The 19030-nt window shown below is 44.2% G+C and overlaps 1 protein-coding gene across 1 annotated transcript; it reads left to right on the forward strand.

The window, feature by feature from the left end:
- Positions 1-267: 267 nt before the first annotated feature.
- LOC115480862 (2'-5'-oligoadenylate synthase 1-like) lies at positions 268-17179 on the forward strand. The gene is made up of 6 exons (XM_030219820.1): positions 268-674; positions 10246-10525; positions 11075-11250; positions 12289-12521; positions 12750-12846; positions 15984-17179. Exons 1-6 carry the CDS (start codon positions 450-452, stop codon positions 16230-16232), a joined length of 1260 nt encoding a protein of 419 aa, XP_030075680.1. The 5' UTR covers positions 268-449; the 3' UTR covers positions 16233-17179.
- The last annotated feature ends 1851 nt before the right edge of the window (positions 17180-19030 follow it).

The raw sequence follows: 19030 nt of genomic DNA on the forward strand, positions 1-19030 counted from the left end.
CAGCCCGGTCTCTCTGATCTTTTGTGAGTTTGCTTTTGCAGTTTTGAAGGCTTTTTTACCAATAGAACATCTCTAGTCTTCTGTTTCTACAATGCTACTAAATTACACCATCAGCTTGCTCTCAGCACCTACAAAGACCTGGCCACACCTTCATAGGAAGAGAAAGCAATGAGAGTGACATTTAGAAGGCAGTAATACACAGACCCACTTTTGTCTTAGATGAGGCTTGGTGCAGGGTTGAGGATATACAGGTGGTGGAGCGAGATAAACTGTAGCAGTGTCACAACTGGGAAAACGAAACTGAAGCAACTGGGCTGGGGCATTGGAAATGAGAAGAAGGTGACAGCTCTAAGACACAGGCAAGTTTTTCAGCACCATCAGTGTCCCCCTGCCTGGGCTGATCCTCCCCCCACTGACAACTGTCTCTAGATTCAAAGACACAGGCAGCAATGTTTCACCATGCCTGTGCTGCTTGCTCAAAAGCCAACATGGATCTTTGCAAAGCTAAAGCAAAAGACTTGGATATATTCATTTCTGAGAAACTCCAACCAAATGAGCGTTTTCTGAGTCAGATGGCAACTGCTGTTGACTCTGTCTGTACATTCCTAAAAGAAAACTGCTTTAAGGAAGTTCAAGTCAAGGGATCTAAAGTCAAGGTGCTAAAGGTGGTTAAGGTAAGTGAAAGACTGGGTAGAGAAGGTCTGCTTTGGACTTAAATATTGGCATTACTCATAGTGCTGGGCAGACTTATACGGTCTGTGCCCTGAAGAGCACAGGTACAAATCAAAGTAGGGTATAGACAAAAAGCAGCAAATATGAGTTATCTTGTTGGGCAGACTGGATGGACCGTGCAGGTCTTTTTCTGCCGTCATCTACTATGTTACTATGTTATTTGACTCGAAAGGACAACTGAGTTGCAAGATCATAGCCGTAAGTCGAGGTTCTTACAGAGTAAATTAAAGGCAATTTAACCTTACAAAAATATGCTTGAATACCATTAAAATTCCTTATAATAGGAGGATTTTTCCTATAGAAAGGTTTTGAGATTATTTGGTTCATGTTTTTGGTATCTCTCTTATCTCCTTACCAGAGATCTCCTATAATAACCATGAGAGTCTCTGATAATATGAATGGGTCACTGCTGTTTTGGAAACTTCAGTTGAGACAGTGAGAAGGGACTTTAGAACTTTGCTTTTGCAGTTTTGAAGGCTTTTACCAATAATTTTTTTTTTAAGATTTTGGACTGTTCTGTTTCATGCCTATCCTATTGTGTTTATTGTTTACAGTACATAATACTGGGTCAGACCAATGGTCCATCTAGCCCAGTATCCTGTTTCCAACAGTGACCAATCCAGTACCTGACAGAAACCCAAATACTACTACTACTACTATTTAACATTTCTAAAGCGCTACTAGGGTTACGCAGCGCTGTACAATTTAAACATAGAAGGACAGTCCCTGCTCAAAGAGCTTACAATCTAAAAGACAAGAGAACAATCTAGAGACAAGTGAACAATCTAGAGGACGAGTGAACAGTTAATCTGATAGGGTGGATAGATTGGGGCATTTAGGCGCCGAAGGCAGCATTGAAGAGGTGAGTTTTAAGCAGAGATTTGAAGATGGGTAGGGAGGGGTCATGGCGTATGGGTAAAGGAAGATTGTTCCAGGCATAGGGTGAGGCAAGGCAGAATGAGCGGAGCCTGGAGTTGGCAGTGGTGGAGAAGGGTACTGAGAGAAGGGCTTTGTCCTGTGAGCGGAGGTTACGGGCGGGAACATAGTAGCAACATTCCCAGCTACCAATCCCAGGGCAAGTGCTGGCTTCCACATATCTGATCTTCCGGCAAAGAGTTCCAGAGCTTAACTATTCGTTGAGTGAAAAAATATTTTCTCCTATTTGTTTTAAAAGTATTTCCATGTAACTTCCTTGAGTGTCCCCTAGTCTTTGTACTTGTTGAGAGTAAAAAAATCAATTCACTTCTACTCACTCTTCACCACTCAGGATTTTATCTCCTCTTAGCCGTCTCTTTTCCAAACTGAAGAGCCCTAACCTCTTTTTTTATGTTTCAATTTGTTTATTAAATTTTTAACATTTTAACAAGAATATACTTGTTATTGAAATACAGCCATAATACAATTTATGCAGAAATAATAACATTCCTTAAAGAAAACATCTTACAGAAGTAAAACCTACTTCAAAAAATAGTCTAATTTCTTAATTAATTATGATAATTATTGCTTCCTTAGACCTCATTATTGGAGGAGACGAAAAGAGTTATGGGGAAAATATAACAATAAGTACATAAGTACATAAGTAGTGCCATACTGGGAAAGACCAAAGGTCCATCTAGCCCAGCATCCTGTCACCGACAGTGGCCAATCCAGGTCAAGGGCACCTGGCACGCTCCCCAAACGTAAAAACATTCCAGACAAGTTATACCTAAAAATGCGGAATTTTTCCAAGTCCATTTAATAGCGGTCTATGGACTTGTCCTTTAGGAATCTATCTAACCCCTTTTTAAACTCCGTCAAGCTAACCGCCCGTACCACGTTCTCCGGCAACGAATTCCAGAGTTTAATTACACAAAAATAATAAGGTGGCGTAATATTCCCTTGTAATATTACAATTGTTTAGAATCTAGAAAAGATTTAAGGGCTTCAGGTGAAAAAAATGTATATTTAACCTGACCCAGTCTCACAAGGCACTTGCACGGATAGGCCAGGAAAAACATCCCTCCTATCTGAACAGTTCTTGATTTTAATGCCAAAAAGGCTTTCCTTCTCTGCTGAGTTGATTTTGTAACATCAGGAAAAATCTGTACTTTAATACCCCCAAAACAGGTTTTTAAATTCTTAAAGTACTGTTTCATTATGTTGTTTAAGTCCTGTTCAAATATTAAAGACACTATCAATGTAGACCTTTCTGTTGTCTCATCAAGTGTTTGTTCAAGTATAGCTGAAATATTTCCAAGATCTATGTTCATAAGTTGAGCTTCTTGATTTTTCCCAGTCTCTCCTTTAGGAGTAGGAATATAATATAACTTATTAACAGGCGGCATAGCTTCCAGAGGCATTTTCAACACCTCATTCAAATAACTCTTAAATAAATCTAGAGGAGTAATCCCTAGGAGTTTGGGAAAATTCAATAAACGTAGATTTAATCTTCTATTAAAGTTTTCAACTTGTTCCACTCGTCTCCGAAGTTCAACATTATCTTTCACCACATTTGTTTTAAATTCTTGTAAAGAATCTACATTCTTTTGTATAACAGTCATTTTTTCAGCTGTTTCTTCTTTTATCAGGTCTACCTTTGCATTTAACTCACCAAATCTCTTATTAAAGTTACTGACTTCACCCGATGTTTGTTGTAAAGTCATATCCATTCTGTTCAGCTTTACCCAAATCATTTCAAGATTTACCTCCTGCGTTCTCCTAGAGGTTCCTACGGCCTCTGCTCCCAGCGTCTTCTGTGGAGCTTCCCAACCCTCACCGTGGATCTCACCCGATACACTTCCGGTAGGGCGTTGATCCACATCGGTACTCGCCATCGATGCTGGGCAGGGAGGTTTACTAATAGATGGTGGAGAGAGAGATACATCCTCTCCCAGCGGGACCTCCACTTCCCCAAGGAGCCCCGCTATGGGATCCACATCTCTGCTTGTTTGGGAAATCGGGCTGAAAAAACGCTCTAGTCCCGTCCGAGTCGATGAAGGAGTCGAGGTAGGTGGGGGAACTATCCTCGTCAACCCCTTCCTTTTAGTATGGGGCATATTGTCCGCAAGAGTTTTCTCTCGGGCTGGTTCTCAGAGCGACTTTTCGGTGCTGCCTGTTACGCCGCCATCTTGAATCGTCTCTCCCCCCTAACCTCTTTTTTTAATTTATAAAAGGTTTTTATTAACAAATACAGCCATACAAAGTATTTAACGGGTAATATGTCTCACATGATACATAGTGCATAATACAACCATTTATTAGTGGTATTCCATAGCAATAAGCGTTCACTTGTTTATTTTGTTTTTACAATTCTTTCCCCCCCCTCCCGGTTCCCCTACCCTCCCCCCCCACTCCACCTCCCACCCTCCCTACCTCAAAACAATATTCATTTTTGTGTGTGTGCATGTTTCCATATTTATATATATACTGTATATATACCCCCCTGTATGGTTGTCCCTGGTAAAAAAAAACCGTTTAATATCCAAATCATAAAGTATTTAGTATAAGGCTTCTGCCTTTCTGTGTCACTGTCTCTAGCAGACACCCCCAAATTTTTAAGAATTTTTGTTTACGTCGGTATGAGAGCCCTAACCTCTTTAACCTTTCCTCACATGAGAGGAGTTCCAGCCCCTTTATCATTTTGGCTGCTCTTCTTTGAACCTTTTCTGATTCCGCTGTATCTTTTTTGAGATACAACGACCAGAACTGAACGCAATACTCAAGGTGAGGTTGCACCATGGAGCGATACAGAGTCATTATAGTATTCTTGGTCTTTATTTACCATCCCTTTCCTAATAATTCGTAGCATCCTGTTTGCTTTTCTGGCCACTGTCGTGCACTGGGCAGAAGATTTCAGCATAATATGCCACCTCTTCAATGCTGCGTTCGGCACCTAACCCTTACCGTTCAGTGAATCCAGACTGCCCCAATTTGACTGCCCCTATCGGACCGACCGTTCACTTGTCTATTAGATTGTAAGCTCTTTGAGCAGGGACTGTCTCTCTTTGTTAAATTGTACAGCGCTGCGTAACCCTAGTAGCGCTCTAGAAATGTTAAGTAGTAGTAGTAGTAGTAGTAGATGAAGGAAAGTTCCAAGCAATTTACAGTCGAAATTCAGAAAGGGGAAGAAACACCATCAAATATAAGAAAAAAAAAAAGGAAAAGGGCGGGGAAAAAGCAACAAGATCAATACTCGAGCCACAGAGACCGCTGTCGCTGCTCCATGGGAGGGAAAGGAGAATCACTGCTTAGTGTTTAGGGGCTTAAGAATGACCAGTGCATTTTTTCTAGCGGAAAAAAGGGTCGGTACTCAAATGCCAGGCCACCCTTCAGGTGTGGGGACTCATCCCACATTAGCCAGGCCCCCTGCAACCAGTCCCAGAATCTATGACAAGGCAGATTTGGTGTGTAGGGCCTGAGGTCTTTCATTAAAAAACTTGGGGACCATGGGTCAATTTTAGCAGACAATGGAAAAGGTGCCAGTACTCAGTACCCCCAAGTACCCCCTCAAAAAAAGCTCTGAAAACAACCCTCCTTACAGAGGGAAGTGAATTCCAGAGAGAAGGGGTGACACAGGAAAGAAAAAACCTGAGTGACCTGTAATTCGAAATGAGAGCGGAACACTGAAGATACACATAGACAGAACTCATAGGCACAGCGCATGAGGCAAACGGAACAGTGTGGGGTGACAAGAGAGGATAGGTGTGCGGGGGGTAGAACCAAAGAGGCTTTTAAGAGTTAGTGTGAGAATTTTGAATTGGACTCTATAGAAATAGGTGACCAGTGTTGCTGGATCCTAGTAATGTGTCTCCAGTTCTATGCCCTACTATTCGGGTGGTCAAGAGAGAATTTCTTAAATTAGGACCTAGAGCTCTAAGGGCGTCTTGTACTAAGCCACGGTAGCGTTTTTAGCGCACGCTGAGTATGCACTAAATGCTAGAGGTGCCCATAGGAATATATGGACATCTCTAGTGTTCACGCTTATTTTTAGCGTGCACCAAAAACGCTACCGCGTCTTAGTAAAAGGCTCTATAAGTTTCCTAGAAGATATGTTCTCAAGGGTCAAACTCACTCCCTGTTGAGCCCTTAAGAAAAATGTGGTCTTTGTGTATTGCTTTGGAAGCACATCTACTATAATAAAACTCACCCTCAACGTTCTGAGGACACTGACGTCAGTGAAGCCAAGCCCTGACTTCCTTCAAAAAGGTTCGAAGGTTCGTGGTGGTGAAGCCACCAAAATCGCTCCGTGCCCCGCCCTCGAGGGCGGAGCAATGGCAGAACAACGAAAGGGGTTGGCAGGGAGGGAGGGAGGCGGAGAGGAAATCGCTCCGGGCCCCGCCCTCGCGTCAAACGTAATGACGTTGGGGGCGGAGCAATGGCAGAACAACGAAGGGGTTGGCCAGGGAGGGAGGGGGGTGGCGATGAAAACCTTGCTCGTGACCGTTTCATTTGCTCTGAAACGGGCCTCTTTTACTAGTATTATTATAATGTCACGCCAATAGAATTATCCATAGTCCCACTTCTCCTGCTTCTCCTCACATGCTGCCTCAGTCTCTGCTGTAGCCTTATCCCCTCCCATCCTGTCAGGACAAGCCAGGAGGGAGTGAAGCTGGAGCAGAGTCACTGGGCAGAAATCAGCTGATGTTCACCTTCCTTCAGCCCCCCTGCTTAAAGGGGAAGGGCAGGAATAGTAAAGAGCTGTACCCAGGTATGTGGATCAGGTGACACCTTCAAACTTTGGTGCAGGAGGCAACAACTATTTCTAAATTTAGGTCTGAATGTATGTAATCTATTCCTGCTGGGAAGAGGATACCTGAGCAAGTTCCCCTCCTCCCCAAGCACTGGGCCAAGGATGGTCACCCTAATTTGTCTTACCCTAGGGATGGCCCTGAATGTACTTAGCTACGGACGAAGCCTCCTGGAGCTGTAGCTCTAGATGGGACAGCAATTAGAAGCCAATGCAGCAGAAGCAAACTGTCAGGGAAAACAACAAGAAAAACAGCTGAAAATATTTTCCCAGAGGTTCTGGGCATGGTGTGTGCAGCTGCTGCTGGGATCACATGTACTTCCTACCCAGTGGTGCTCCAAGGACCTGCAGAGTTTATGAATTACACAATGGATGGATATCAAGGGAAAGGGAAATGGGACTTGATATACGGCCTTTCTGAGGTTTTGCAACTACATTCAAAGTGGTTTACATATATTCAGGTACTTATTTTGTACCAGGGGCAATGGATTGTTAAGTGACTTGCCCAGAGTCACAAGGAGCTGCAGTGGGAATCAAACTCAGTTCCCCAGGATCAAAGTCTGCTACACTAACCACTAGGCTACTCCTCCACTAGCAACATTCCATGTAGAATCTCAAATAATAGCAACATTCCATGTAGAATCTCTAATAGTAGCAACCATAGACGCCCGGTATAAGAGGCTTGGGGAGGCCAAGCCTCCCCAGCCAGAAGTTTCCCTCCCCCGCGTGACTCTCACTTGTCTTCAGGCTGGGTGGCTGGCATCGAGTTCGAGTCCTCCTGCTGATCGGCGCCATCAACTCTGCGCACGCGGGGGGTGGGACCTATGGGCAGTGGCGTACCGAGGGGGAGAGGTCCGCCCCGAGTGTATCTCGTTAGGGGGTGATGATGCCATCCATTGACGTCTTCTCCCTCCCCCAACTGGTGCGGTCCTGCATGGTGTGTCCCAGCATCTCCCCCCCCCCCCGACTAGTGCGACATCGCTCTCCCCCCTCCTCACTCGCCCCACTCTACTAGTTTTTAAATTTCGAAGCCTCCAGCAGCATCAGCAATGAATTTGTTGCCTTCAGCCAGCCCCGGAAGCATTCTCTGTTCAGCGTCCCGCCTACGCGGGAAGTTGTATAGAGGAGGCTTCCGGGGCAGGCAGAAGACAGCAAATTCATTGCTGAGATGCTGCTGGCGAACCTGGAAGCTTGGAGGCATCATGCAGGAGCGGAGTGGGCATGGAGTGAGGAGGGGGAGTGCAATACCGCACTAATTGGTGGGGGGGGGAGGGAGAGCGATTCTTTCCAGCCAGACCAAATGGAAAGGGGGGTGGAGAGATGTGGATGGAGAGATACGGGCCCTGGGGTGGGCGTGCAAGAAAGAGGGAGAAAGAAGGGTGAGGAACATCATGGGAAGGGGACAAAGGGCAGATGCTGAACTTGGGGGTAACAGGGATGGGAGCACAGAGAGCAAATGCTGAATATGGGTGGAATAGGGACAGGAACACAGAGGGGTCAGGGGAGGTTATGGATAGGAGAGATAGTGAGTTAGAGGGAATGACAGTGGACATGGAGAGAAAAAAGTCAAATAGGAGGTAAGCAGAAGATGGATATGGATGGGGAACAGAGAGAGGAGAAATAAAGATGGAGAGGGAGGGGAGATACTGGAATGCATATGTAAAAAGAAAAGAGGAAGACACAGGCAGAAGGGAAAGAAAGGGCAGGGCAGTGGATGGAAGGGGCAGAGAAAGCAGACAGACGCTGGATGAGAGAGAAAGAGAGCAGATGCTGGATGGAAGGGAGAGAGTGAAGAGAAGATGAGGAAAGCAGAAACCAGAGACAACAAAGGTAGAAAAAATGATGTATTTATTTGCTTTAGTAGTATTGTAGCTGTGGTGATAAATAGAAATGAAAATAAGGTGATCTTTTTGTTGGACTAATTTTAATACAGTTTTGACCAACTTTCAGAGACCAAAACCTCCATCCTTAGGTCAGGACAGGACCGTAACAGCAGTACTGATCTAAGGAAGGAGGTTTTGGCCTCTGAATGCTAATTGAAAAAGTATTAGTCCAATAAAATGGTATTATCTTATTTTCTTTGTTTTGTTTTATTTCTGTTTTTTTAATTTGTAAAGTGGTGATTGGTATTTGTCAGTTTTTTCAAATTTACGTCTGCTATCTTTATATTTTGCACAGTACTAGGGATATGCATCACTGTTTCTGTGGCGTTGCATTGTACGTGGAATCTGGCCTCTTGGGGGTTCAGTTTAATTTTTGTCTAGATATTTCTATTTTAGTTTGTGGTTACTTATTCTATACTTGGTGAGGATGTATCTGTGTTCTATGTGTTTTTGATGACTTATACTGTGCCAAAATTGAAATTTGAAAACTCTTTATCTCTATCTGGTTGTTAATAAAAGGAGCTCATTGTGAATACCATCCACCCTAAAATGATGTTTTGTGGCTCTACATGAGAATTGTGATGTGATCCCTTGTTTCATATTGTTGATGGTCCTCATTTTCCATATGGGTGGTATATTGGTGTATTAGGGTCTGCCCAGTGTAATATTTATAGTACAGTAAGGTTCTGAGTGTGTTTTTGCACAAAGTTGTGCATAGTTTTGCAGTTGAGCAATTGTGGTTAGTATATGATTTGAGCAACCACTTTATACTTTGACATATGATACATATCTAATATCTAAATTTAATAACATGCTATTAATTGTGACTTTTTTATTTATTTTTTTCTGTGTTATCAGACAATTATGGATTTAAGCTCCACCCCTGGCCCCACCCATAACCCCGCCCCCTTTAGCCTCCCCAAACAGTTGGGCCACCGACCGCCTATGGTAGCAACATTCCATGTAGAATCTCCAATAGTAGCAACAGAATCTCAACATTCAATTTAGAATCTCAAATAGGGAAATGGGACTTGATATACCGCCTTTCTTAGGTTTTTGCAACTAAATTCAAAGTGGTTTACATATATTCAGGTACTTATTTTGTGCCAGGGGCAAAGGCCTATGTTTCAGCAGAAGATACCTGCAGATTGGTATTTGGTGGGGGGAAAAAGGGAGGGAGAAGCAGGGCTTGAAAGGGAAAACCCGTTTTGGTTGTAACAGGTACCAAAGAAATAGCAGTATCCAAGAAGGCAGGAGGAAGCCTCATTTGAAGTGGAGCTACTTCTAATGAGCTTATAAATGACCAGCAAGCATCACCCTAATGGTCTATTTACATAGGAAACAACCAAAAAGTGGGAAAGGAAGGAAGGCTGGACAAACCCCAAGATCAACAGAAAACGTTTATTACTGCCATATGTAAAAGGCAATGCACAATAACATGAAAGAAATACTCAAGGCTCTTGAGTATTTCTTTCGTGTTACTGTGCATTACATACTGCAGTAATCAACTTTTTCTGTTGATGTTGAGGTTTGTCCAGCCTTCCTTCCTTTCCCACTGCCTGTTTCTCTCATGGGACTTTTGTGTTCAGTTACCGTCTGGTTCCTATATACATAGGAACCAGCTCTGTGGCTGCCAGTGGTGCTGAGCACCCCTAATATTGAGCAAGCTCTTTCAATGTATCCAGGAATAGGTCATTAGTAGTGTGCTTGACCCCCCCCCCCCCCCCGATTCTTTTGAGATGTCCGCATGTTAATGCAGCCACCTCTTCATGCCAGGTGCAGGAACTAGGTTCTGTCTCTCGTTCCTGCATGGAGCAATGTAATGTTAATACTGGAACCTCAGGCCACCACCCCACCCCTCTATCCCTTTTCTGATCACATTGTAATCTATATCTTTTCTTTTAGGGAGGGTCCACCGGCAAAGGCACAACCCTGAAAGGCAGATCTGATGCAGACCTTGTGGTGTTTCTCAGCTGTTTCGCAGATTACAGAGACCAGGAGGATAACCGGAGAGAGATTATTGATGAGATCCGCAAGAAGCTGGAACCGTACAAGGGCAGAGGCTTTACAGTTACCATTGAGAAATCAAAATGGCCCAACCCGCGGGTGCTCAGTTTCCAGCTGAAGCTTGATAATTATGAGGATGTTGTTGAGTGTGATGTCCTGCCTGCCTATGATCCTCTGGGTAATATCTCCTTCCTACATTTACAAAGTTTATGTCTTCCTAGTGGATCACTGTTCAGGGAGCTGGTGTAACCAGTGGCGTAGCTACAGGTGGGCCTGGGTGGGCCAGGGCCCATCCACTTATGGCTCAGGCCCACCCAACAGTAGCACATGTTTAGCGGTAGCTGGTGGAGATCCCAAGCTCTGCCAGCTGAAGACTTTCCCCTGATAGTAACAAAAATTCTGCTCTCCACAATACTGGCACCTGCGCATGCTCAGTTTTCAGTGCATGCCTGCTGTAGACTGCCGAGGTGGAAAGAAGCATTTTCATGCCAGCTGAGATATTTTTTTGGTGGTGGTGGGAGGGCGGGGTGGGGGGGGGGCATTTGGTGCCCACCCACTTCTTACCTAGGCCCACCCAAAATCTGTTGTCTGGCTACGCCACTGGGTGTAACCTGGGCAAAAATACTCAAAAATATTAACAGAGTTCAATCCTTGTCTCTCTCCATCCTCTTGCCTTTTCAGTTGAATCAGGTTGCATCTTCACTTGCTTTTATTGTACTTTTAACAGGCCAGGTCACAAAGGACTACAGACCTGACCCCAGGGTATATTCAAACCTCTTACGCACCTGCCCTGAGGGAGGAGGGTTTTCCACTTGCTTCACCGAACTGCAGAGGGATTTTGTCAAATGCCGACCCACTAAAGTCAAGAGCCTGATTCGTCTGGTGAAATACTGGTACAAATCGGTAATGTACAGAATGCAATTTCTTTAGGTGTACCAGGCTGCAACCTAGATAGACTATATTACAGTAATTTAGTCTGGTAATGAATAAAGAGAGAATGAGGGTGTGGAGGGTATCATGGTCAAAATTCCATCTCTAATCCACAAAAATATTGATAAAACCCTCAACACTCTCAGGAAGGTCGCATTACTGGAGTCTCCACTGTGTAAGAATTGATGGCAGCCCAGCTTGTTTTGCTTTCCATCCTGCACTTCCTAACAGAACGAGGGTGGGCTAAGAGGCATGTTAGTGGCCCTACCTGAATGGTGGCCAGTAATGGTCCCCCTCAAAGCTTCAGCCAGGAAACAATATGGCTTCTTTCTGGTCCACACTATTGCATCACTTATCACTTCTGGTCTGCACATATCAGTTCCTCTAGCTGCTACAGCCTAGAGCCCATGCCACTGCCACAGAAGAGACAGAACCCCCGTCCCCCCCCGTTGCAAACTGCTAAGTTACCCAGTTTGAAGAGGAAGTTATTAGGCCAATCCTGGATTCCTAAAATTCAGGTTAGAAACAGGGATATAAATTAAAACCAGGGCCAGCCAAAAAGCTATTGGTGTTTCTTATATTGTTCCAAAGGATGGCATATCCTTAACAAATGAATGACTTTGAAAATGGGTTGGTGCTCAGTACTAGGGGTCAGGCATATTTTGTTTCATGCAGATCTCTCATTTGTTTAAACATAACTGTACAGCGCTGCGTACGTCTAGTAGCGCTATAGAAATGATAAGTAGTAGTAGTAGAATATGCAAGTGGTGAGGCACAAGAGTTGCTCCCAGCCCATCATCTCCTGTCATTGGCAGCGGCGGAGCAGGCAGGGCAGGGGGCACCCCTGGGTGAGTCGCTCAGTATAATCCTGGGACCAGATGACCCAGTCCCAAACAACCCGGAATCAGATGAATTAACGCTGACCATGATCAGTTTATGGATCCGGTAATGGCATATTTCAGATGTTTCCTTCTCTCATGGGTTCCTCAGGCCTCTTTTCTCTTTTCCTAGTACTTTGAGGACAAACCTGAAGTGAAAAAGCTGCCTCCAAAGTATGCCCTGGAGCTCCTGACCATTCGTGCCTGGGAAGAGGATGGGAAGAAGGATGATGAGAACACAAAGTTTAACACGGCTGAACTTTTCCGTAAAGTGCTGGAGATGGTCTTGAATTACAGGACACTCTGTGTTTACTGGCTGAAATATTATGACATAGACTTCCTGGAATCACAGTTAAGCAAACGCAGGTCTGTAGACCAACCTTTGTTTTTTTCACTCTCTAAGGGAAGGGTAACACTTTTATTTTGGTGTGAGGGGAGGGTATAGTTCCTTCGGAGTTACTGCCTTTGTGTCTGAGAGATCTGATCTGTGCCTGATTGTGTAAAGTGTATCCCAGTGTCCGCTTGTAAAGTACCAAGTATCAGTTTTAGCTATGAATAACCAAAGATTTGCCTTCATTCTTTCTAAATATTTAGGCCAATTATCATGGACCCAGCAGATCCAACAGGAAACTTTGGGGAAGGTTATTGCTGGGCAGAGGTTGCAAGAGCAGCTGAAGTCTGCATGTCCCAGGTACGCTTCAGACTTGTCTGTTCCATTCTTTTCGTTTTTGAGATGCTTTGAAAGAGGACATAAACCGCCCCATTTTAGGCAGGTCATGGAAGTAGGAACCGAGATGTGCAGGTCTGTGCGACTCAACTTTCATCAGTATTTTAGAACAGAGTTTGCCAACATAGAGCCTGTTGTAAAATACAAGAGGAATGGACGTTTACGCACAGGTTACGTGCACATAAAACAAACATTTTAGCAAAATAAACGTAGAAAATAGCAAATGGTTCAAAGCCAGTAAATAAACGGGTATGTGCTGGAACATAACTATTTTACCTTTGCGACATTAGAAACGTAAACATTATCCTGATGCTGTCATGGTGACTGATTCCCCTTGCCAAGCGAAAAAAATGGAGCCAATAGACCCGTCTCAGATGGTTTCCACAACAAAGTCTTTATTCAAATCAATAAAATCAGTGACCCAATTGATTTGAATATAGTCTTTGTTGTAGAAACCATCTGAGACAGGTCTTTTGGCTCCATTTTTCGCTTGGCGTTTGATCTTCAGCGTAGCGGTTACCTTCTGTTGGCGTTAACTGATTTCCCTTGCCAGTTTGGTATTTAGGGGGACAAAAAAAACCACTGGTGAATTAAGCGGAGACCTCCCCCAATCCCTCCCTTGGTGTGCTGCTCAATAGCGGCTATTGACCAAAGCCTAAATATGTTTCATACCAGGGGTAGCTCCTGACATCGATCTTTTAGGATATCAACATTTAGAACCATTCTGAAGTGGAGAATAAAGGTCTGCAAACTTGCCTTGACCTTGTCCCAAACCACACCCAGCCCACACCTCCTTGCCATTTGCACACATTTGGGTTTGATACATGTATATCCTGGCTTTGTAAATTGGAGATTTAGACATTTATGCAAGATAAACATTTAAGTTTTGGTTTAAAAATGTATTAAACCAAATAGGGCTTGCAAAATGAGGGCCAAAACCAGGGGTGGACTGAGGGTGGTCTGGGTCCCCCACCCGGCTGCTGCCCAGCATCTCCCCTGCCGCCGCAGACGCCCCTGCTGCCCCAGTCCTACCTGAGGGGTCTTGGTGGCCTCTGCGAGGGGCATGTTCTTTCCTGCCTGCTCTGTTGCCAATAATTCCCCTGGGACCTGCTGGTGCCACCGTGTTTTCAAAATGGCAGCTGAGACTTCTCGCGGTACTCTCACTGGTCTCGACAGTCTCACAAGACTTCTGCAGGGAGTCTGTGCTGCAGCAGCACAGCGGGCCAGGCAGGAAACATGTTCCCCCTCGCAGAGGCCACTAGATTACAACCGGTGTGCCGGGCAGAGCATCTGGGCCCTCGGGCACTGCCCGGTTGCCCAAATGGTCAGTCTGCCCCTGGCCAAAATGTACAACAGGTTTGCATCCGACATATAGTTTGTGATGAACAATCATATGTCGGCTCCAGAACTGTACCAAGGTGTACTTGTCCCCTGTGTGACTTGCCCACTCAGAGGAGATAGTGAGTTTAGGGCAGTTTTTGCATCTCTCCAGCACTTACACAGCTCTAGGTATGGTGCTGATCAGCTCAGTCCCTTTAAGACAAGCTTGTTACATTGGTCTTATTACTCCAGGAAATTGGTTTCTTCTTTGGTTCATTTATTCAACTAAGTTAACACCCTTTAAAATATTTTGCTTGTGGGACATTAGTGCTGGAACGTTCATGCCTAGTAGGTCCTGCCATATTTCTGTCTTATTAATAAAAGTATCTTTTGCTGGCATGCACGGGGGTTTATAAGAAAAGTAGGGGAGGGGTAAGATAAGATGAATGGGGTGTGATGGGAGCCCAGACCTGTTCCTGGTTTTCTTTTCAGCCTCATTTCCTTTGTTATTTTATTATCTTGGAGCGTTCAAGACATTCTCCTTTGGAAGAGTTAAGAATGCTGGGGGGAGGGGGCAGGAGTAGATATCTAATAATAATTGTTTGTATAAAGAGGGAAAACAGGAGGGAGTAGGGGTGGACCAATGGGTTCCAAAAAACAAGAGAAGATATAATGATATGCAAAAACAATTTAACGCAATAAGTTCCACCAGGAAATAAATAATTGTAACCAAACACAGATGTAGCCAGACTCTACCTCAGAAGCCACAAGATCTAGGAACACAGATAGGAAACAAACAAATCAACATATAAATATATACATCTAAATGTCTAAAATATATGTATATATACATGAGCGCCTAAAACATAAACTTAATCTAAGGATTGATAATCTAAGTTTTGCTTTTGCATGGTTGTAGAGATTGTTTCTCTTCCTAGAGGAAGAGACAGTAGTGCTTAAGTAAAAGAGATTAAGAAGTTAATATTACTAAGGATTGTATTTTTACCTTTATTCTTTTGATTTGAGTTTCCAAAAGAGCCATTTTGGCCCTAGCATTTTGAACTCTAATTTTTAAGCCTTGAAACAGAGGTGGATAAAGTCAGAGGGACCATGGATGGACGGACTACAGGAACAGAGCCAGATCCAATGCTGTAACATGTTTCTGAGATGTGTTTAGCAGACGGTACCTATTGTCATGCAGATCTGCCAAGTCTCCCGCTTTTGTGGGTCATCCTGGGGGAGCCGGGATCTCCCGCTGAGCAGCCTTCCCATCCAGGAACAGCAGGAAATGACTTAATAAAACGTCATCTCCTGCTGCCTCTGGAAGGGGAGGCCACTTCTTTTGCCATTGGCCACAAATCAGCTGTACCAGGGGCGGAGCTATGAGCAGGACTGGGAGGAGCTATTGGTGGGGTGGGCCCTAAATCTCCCACTGAGTGAGTCGGCCTCCTCGGCAGCTCTGGTCATGCTAATAAGTTTCCTGAATCTAAAACCATACACCCTTCTCCTTTACAAACATTTACCTATTAGTGACTTTAAGGTACAAATTTCAGTTCAACAGAAAATAATGTACTTTGGTATGTTGCTTTGAGTAATGCTCTGGGTTTTTTTTAAAGTGGGTAGCTTTAAATGGCTCCTAGTGACCAGACACCAAATCATGGCTGTCAGCCTGTGAATATAAATCCCTCACAGCCAATAGGGAAAGGTAGGGGATCCCTGATAGTAAGCCCATGAAAAGACAACTGGGAGATTCCCTTACATGTGATCTCTTTCTCTTTCAGCCACCATCTGTTGAGCTTGTGATCACTCAAGATAACCAGTTCCTGCTTAGTGTGTCTGTTAGCCCCTACACTAAAATCCAGCAGGTCAAAGAGAGAATCCAGTTGGAAAGGGGTATTTCCATTGATACCATGAGCCTCTTTCTCGGAGACCAGGAACTGTTGAGTCAGTGTACACTGGTACAATATGGCATCTTCTCCAGCACCATGCTCAAGCTAAAAACCCAAGGATCCTATTGTACGCTACTGTGAGAGTCCCATTCATCTCTCATCGTCTTCCCTCCCTACTACAACAATTGAAGGGCAGAAATGATAGAGCCTAAAGGCACCTGTTTCATTAGCAATTCATCCTTGCTGTTCATATGGGACTAGATTTAGTACGTGGCGCCCAAATTTGAGCACCAAAAAAATAAGTGCTAAGCGTTATTCTATAGACGGCGCTCCGAGTTGGACACCGTTTATAAAACAGCGTTGGGATCCACGCCCAATTTTGGGCCTAAATTAGGCGTGAATCCACCGAATTCTATAATACTGCGCATATCTTTAGTGAACACCCCTGACCCACCATGGCCACACCCCTTTTCAGTTGCTGGCCAAAAACTCGCAAGATGCGCAAGTAAATTCAAGTTGGTGCCAAATTTGTGAGCGGAACTTTATAGAATTTGAGGGATAAATCCTCCAGTTCTTTTTCAATAAAGTTTTTAATATTTCATAATTAACAATTGTCCAACATACTATAATTGAAAAGGATAGACACAGATGTTACTGAATATTAATATCTGATAGGGTATGATGTGGTCATACAGCATTTCTGCAGTGACTGCTAGTACCCTACAGGACCAAATCTAAGAATTTCAAGCTCTCAGGCAAATGGGCCAAGTACCTAAAGAATAAGTTAGCCCTCTACACACCTTTGAAGCCTCTAAGGCCCTCTTAAAGAGCATTGCCATCTATACCGTTGTCCAAGTCTTCTTAAAGGTAGTCTTCTACTGGTCCACAGCAGCAGCAGCGATGCACATACGCTACTTGCGACCTGCTCCGAAGCTTTCTCTCTGACCCATCCTGCTCATGTGGAAACAATGACGACAGAGGGGGGCAGGATGGTTCAGAGGAAAAGCTTTGGAGCTGGCTGCAGGCAGCGTATGTGCATCACTGCCATGACCAGGGACCAACATAGCTTTAAGGTAGACCCAGAATGGGGGGGGGGGGGAAGATTGAGGGAGGGGTAAAGGCTGAACCCTGGGTGGGGGAAGGGAATGGATAGAAAGACCCTGGACTGAGAGGGGAGAGAGATTTGCTGGACAGTGGGAGGGAGGGAGGGAGGGGGAGTGATGTTTGAACCCAGAGGGGAGGGAGAGAGAGATACTGGACAATGAGAGGGAGGGAGAAAGAGAGAGAATGGACCTGGGAGTAGAGGGGAGGGTGGCAGAGATGCTGGACAAAGGGAGGAAGGGAAGAGAGAGGGAAAGATGTTAGACTTGGGGGAAGGAAGGAGGGATATAATGGATCTTTAATCATGTGATTACAAATATTTTTCAATCAAAATGCAACCCTAATGTGACCTACACTGTCCCCCTCCCCCTCCCCCACCTCCAGGCTGCTTATGTTTATCATAGCTATGTTATATGAATGCTACTTCTTATGGTATATCATTTCTATTCTATTGCCATTTATCATATTTCTGCTATGCAAATGTTCTACTGTGCAGTTTTAACGTATCATTATATCATATACTATATCATGCCATCAGGAGCATCCCGAGCCGGAATCACGCCCTGTGTGAAATGCCCACTAGTACCTTTGCCCCCACCCCCAGTGTCACAGCCACTGCAGTGGAGACAACAGACAGGGAGTGATTTTTGCACCCAGGGTGGCCACACTGCCCGCTCAGCCCTTGGGACGGCCCTGCGTGTGATTGCTATTACTAAGATTAATTTGTCTGTGTCCAAGTTTACCTCGTTGATTGTATTTTATGCTTTACATTTGATTATCTGATCATTGCTATACTAAATCTAAGTTGTTTATATCTAACTATACCTGTGTACACCACCTTGGGTGAATCTCTTCGTAGAAGTGATAATCACAAATAAATAAAATATATACACCCCACTCATGTGTTCAAATAAATAAATTTAATAACAGCATCAGTTCTGGGCATTTTTCTTCTAAGCAGAGAAAACAAAAGGAGTTGTTCCACTTCCACCATATAAACAGTATCAACTGAGCAAGAAAAATATGGGCAATGTGTATATATATATTTTTTTTCAATTAAAGAATCTGTTTAGTGAATTTCCGAACTGTAGAAATGGCAAAAGTAAAAGTCATACGACAGGGTATCAGTACGCATTAAAGACAATCATGAATCCCTCTTCCCCCCAACCCCAAAGAAGCTCTCTCTCCCCCGCCGCCCCCAGAATCCGTACCCAGTCATAAAGATAAACACAAAAACAACCCAGGGCTTGACTCTTATGACCCCAAGTCTTCAAAGACTGATCCCCTCCCAACCCCAAGCCCCGCAGTACACTAACTAGGAAGGTATTCTCACATCATCTTGACAAGAGTTTAGAACTTGGCTCCGAGCAGTACCAACATGGAAAAGAAATATGGTTCCCAGATGGATAACAATTGTTTTCATCACTTAGGATGGCATTTCACTCTGTAAGATTTATGTCCTGAAGGGGTATCACAAATTATAAGATAACATTATAGAGCCTGCTGGACTATGGTTGGGTGCAAAGCCTTTGCTGCCACAAAGATGTCCACGTTCCTTGTTTTGCCCTGTTCATAGTTTAGACATTTCAAGTTGTAACCTGGATCTTCGTGTTGGATGTAGCCACCACTTGGACGTCCGTTTCTCATGGATTTTAGAACAGGCTGAGAAATGCACGTCCATATGTGATGTACAGCCTTGGATGTCCATATTATGAGTTGGGCGTCCTTTCTAAAATGCTCTTTCACGTTACTGTTATAGATTGTCTGGGTAGGAAAAAGGGCCCTTCTCTAAAGGAGCACCTCGATTTAGGCTTCTAGAAAGCACTATCTGGAGCCTG

The sequence above is a fragment of the Microcaecilia unicolor genome, chromosome 11 (genome assembly GCF_901765095.1).
Source record: "Microcaecilia unicolor chromosome 11, aMicUni1.1, whole genome shotgun sequence".
NCBI lineage: Eukaryota > Metazoa > Chordata > Amphibia > Gymnophiona > Siphonopidae > Microcaecilia > Microcaecilia unicolor.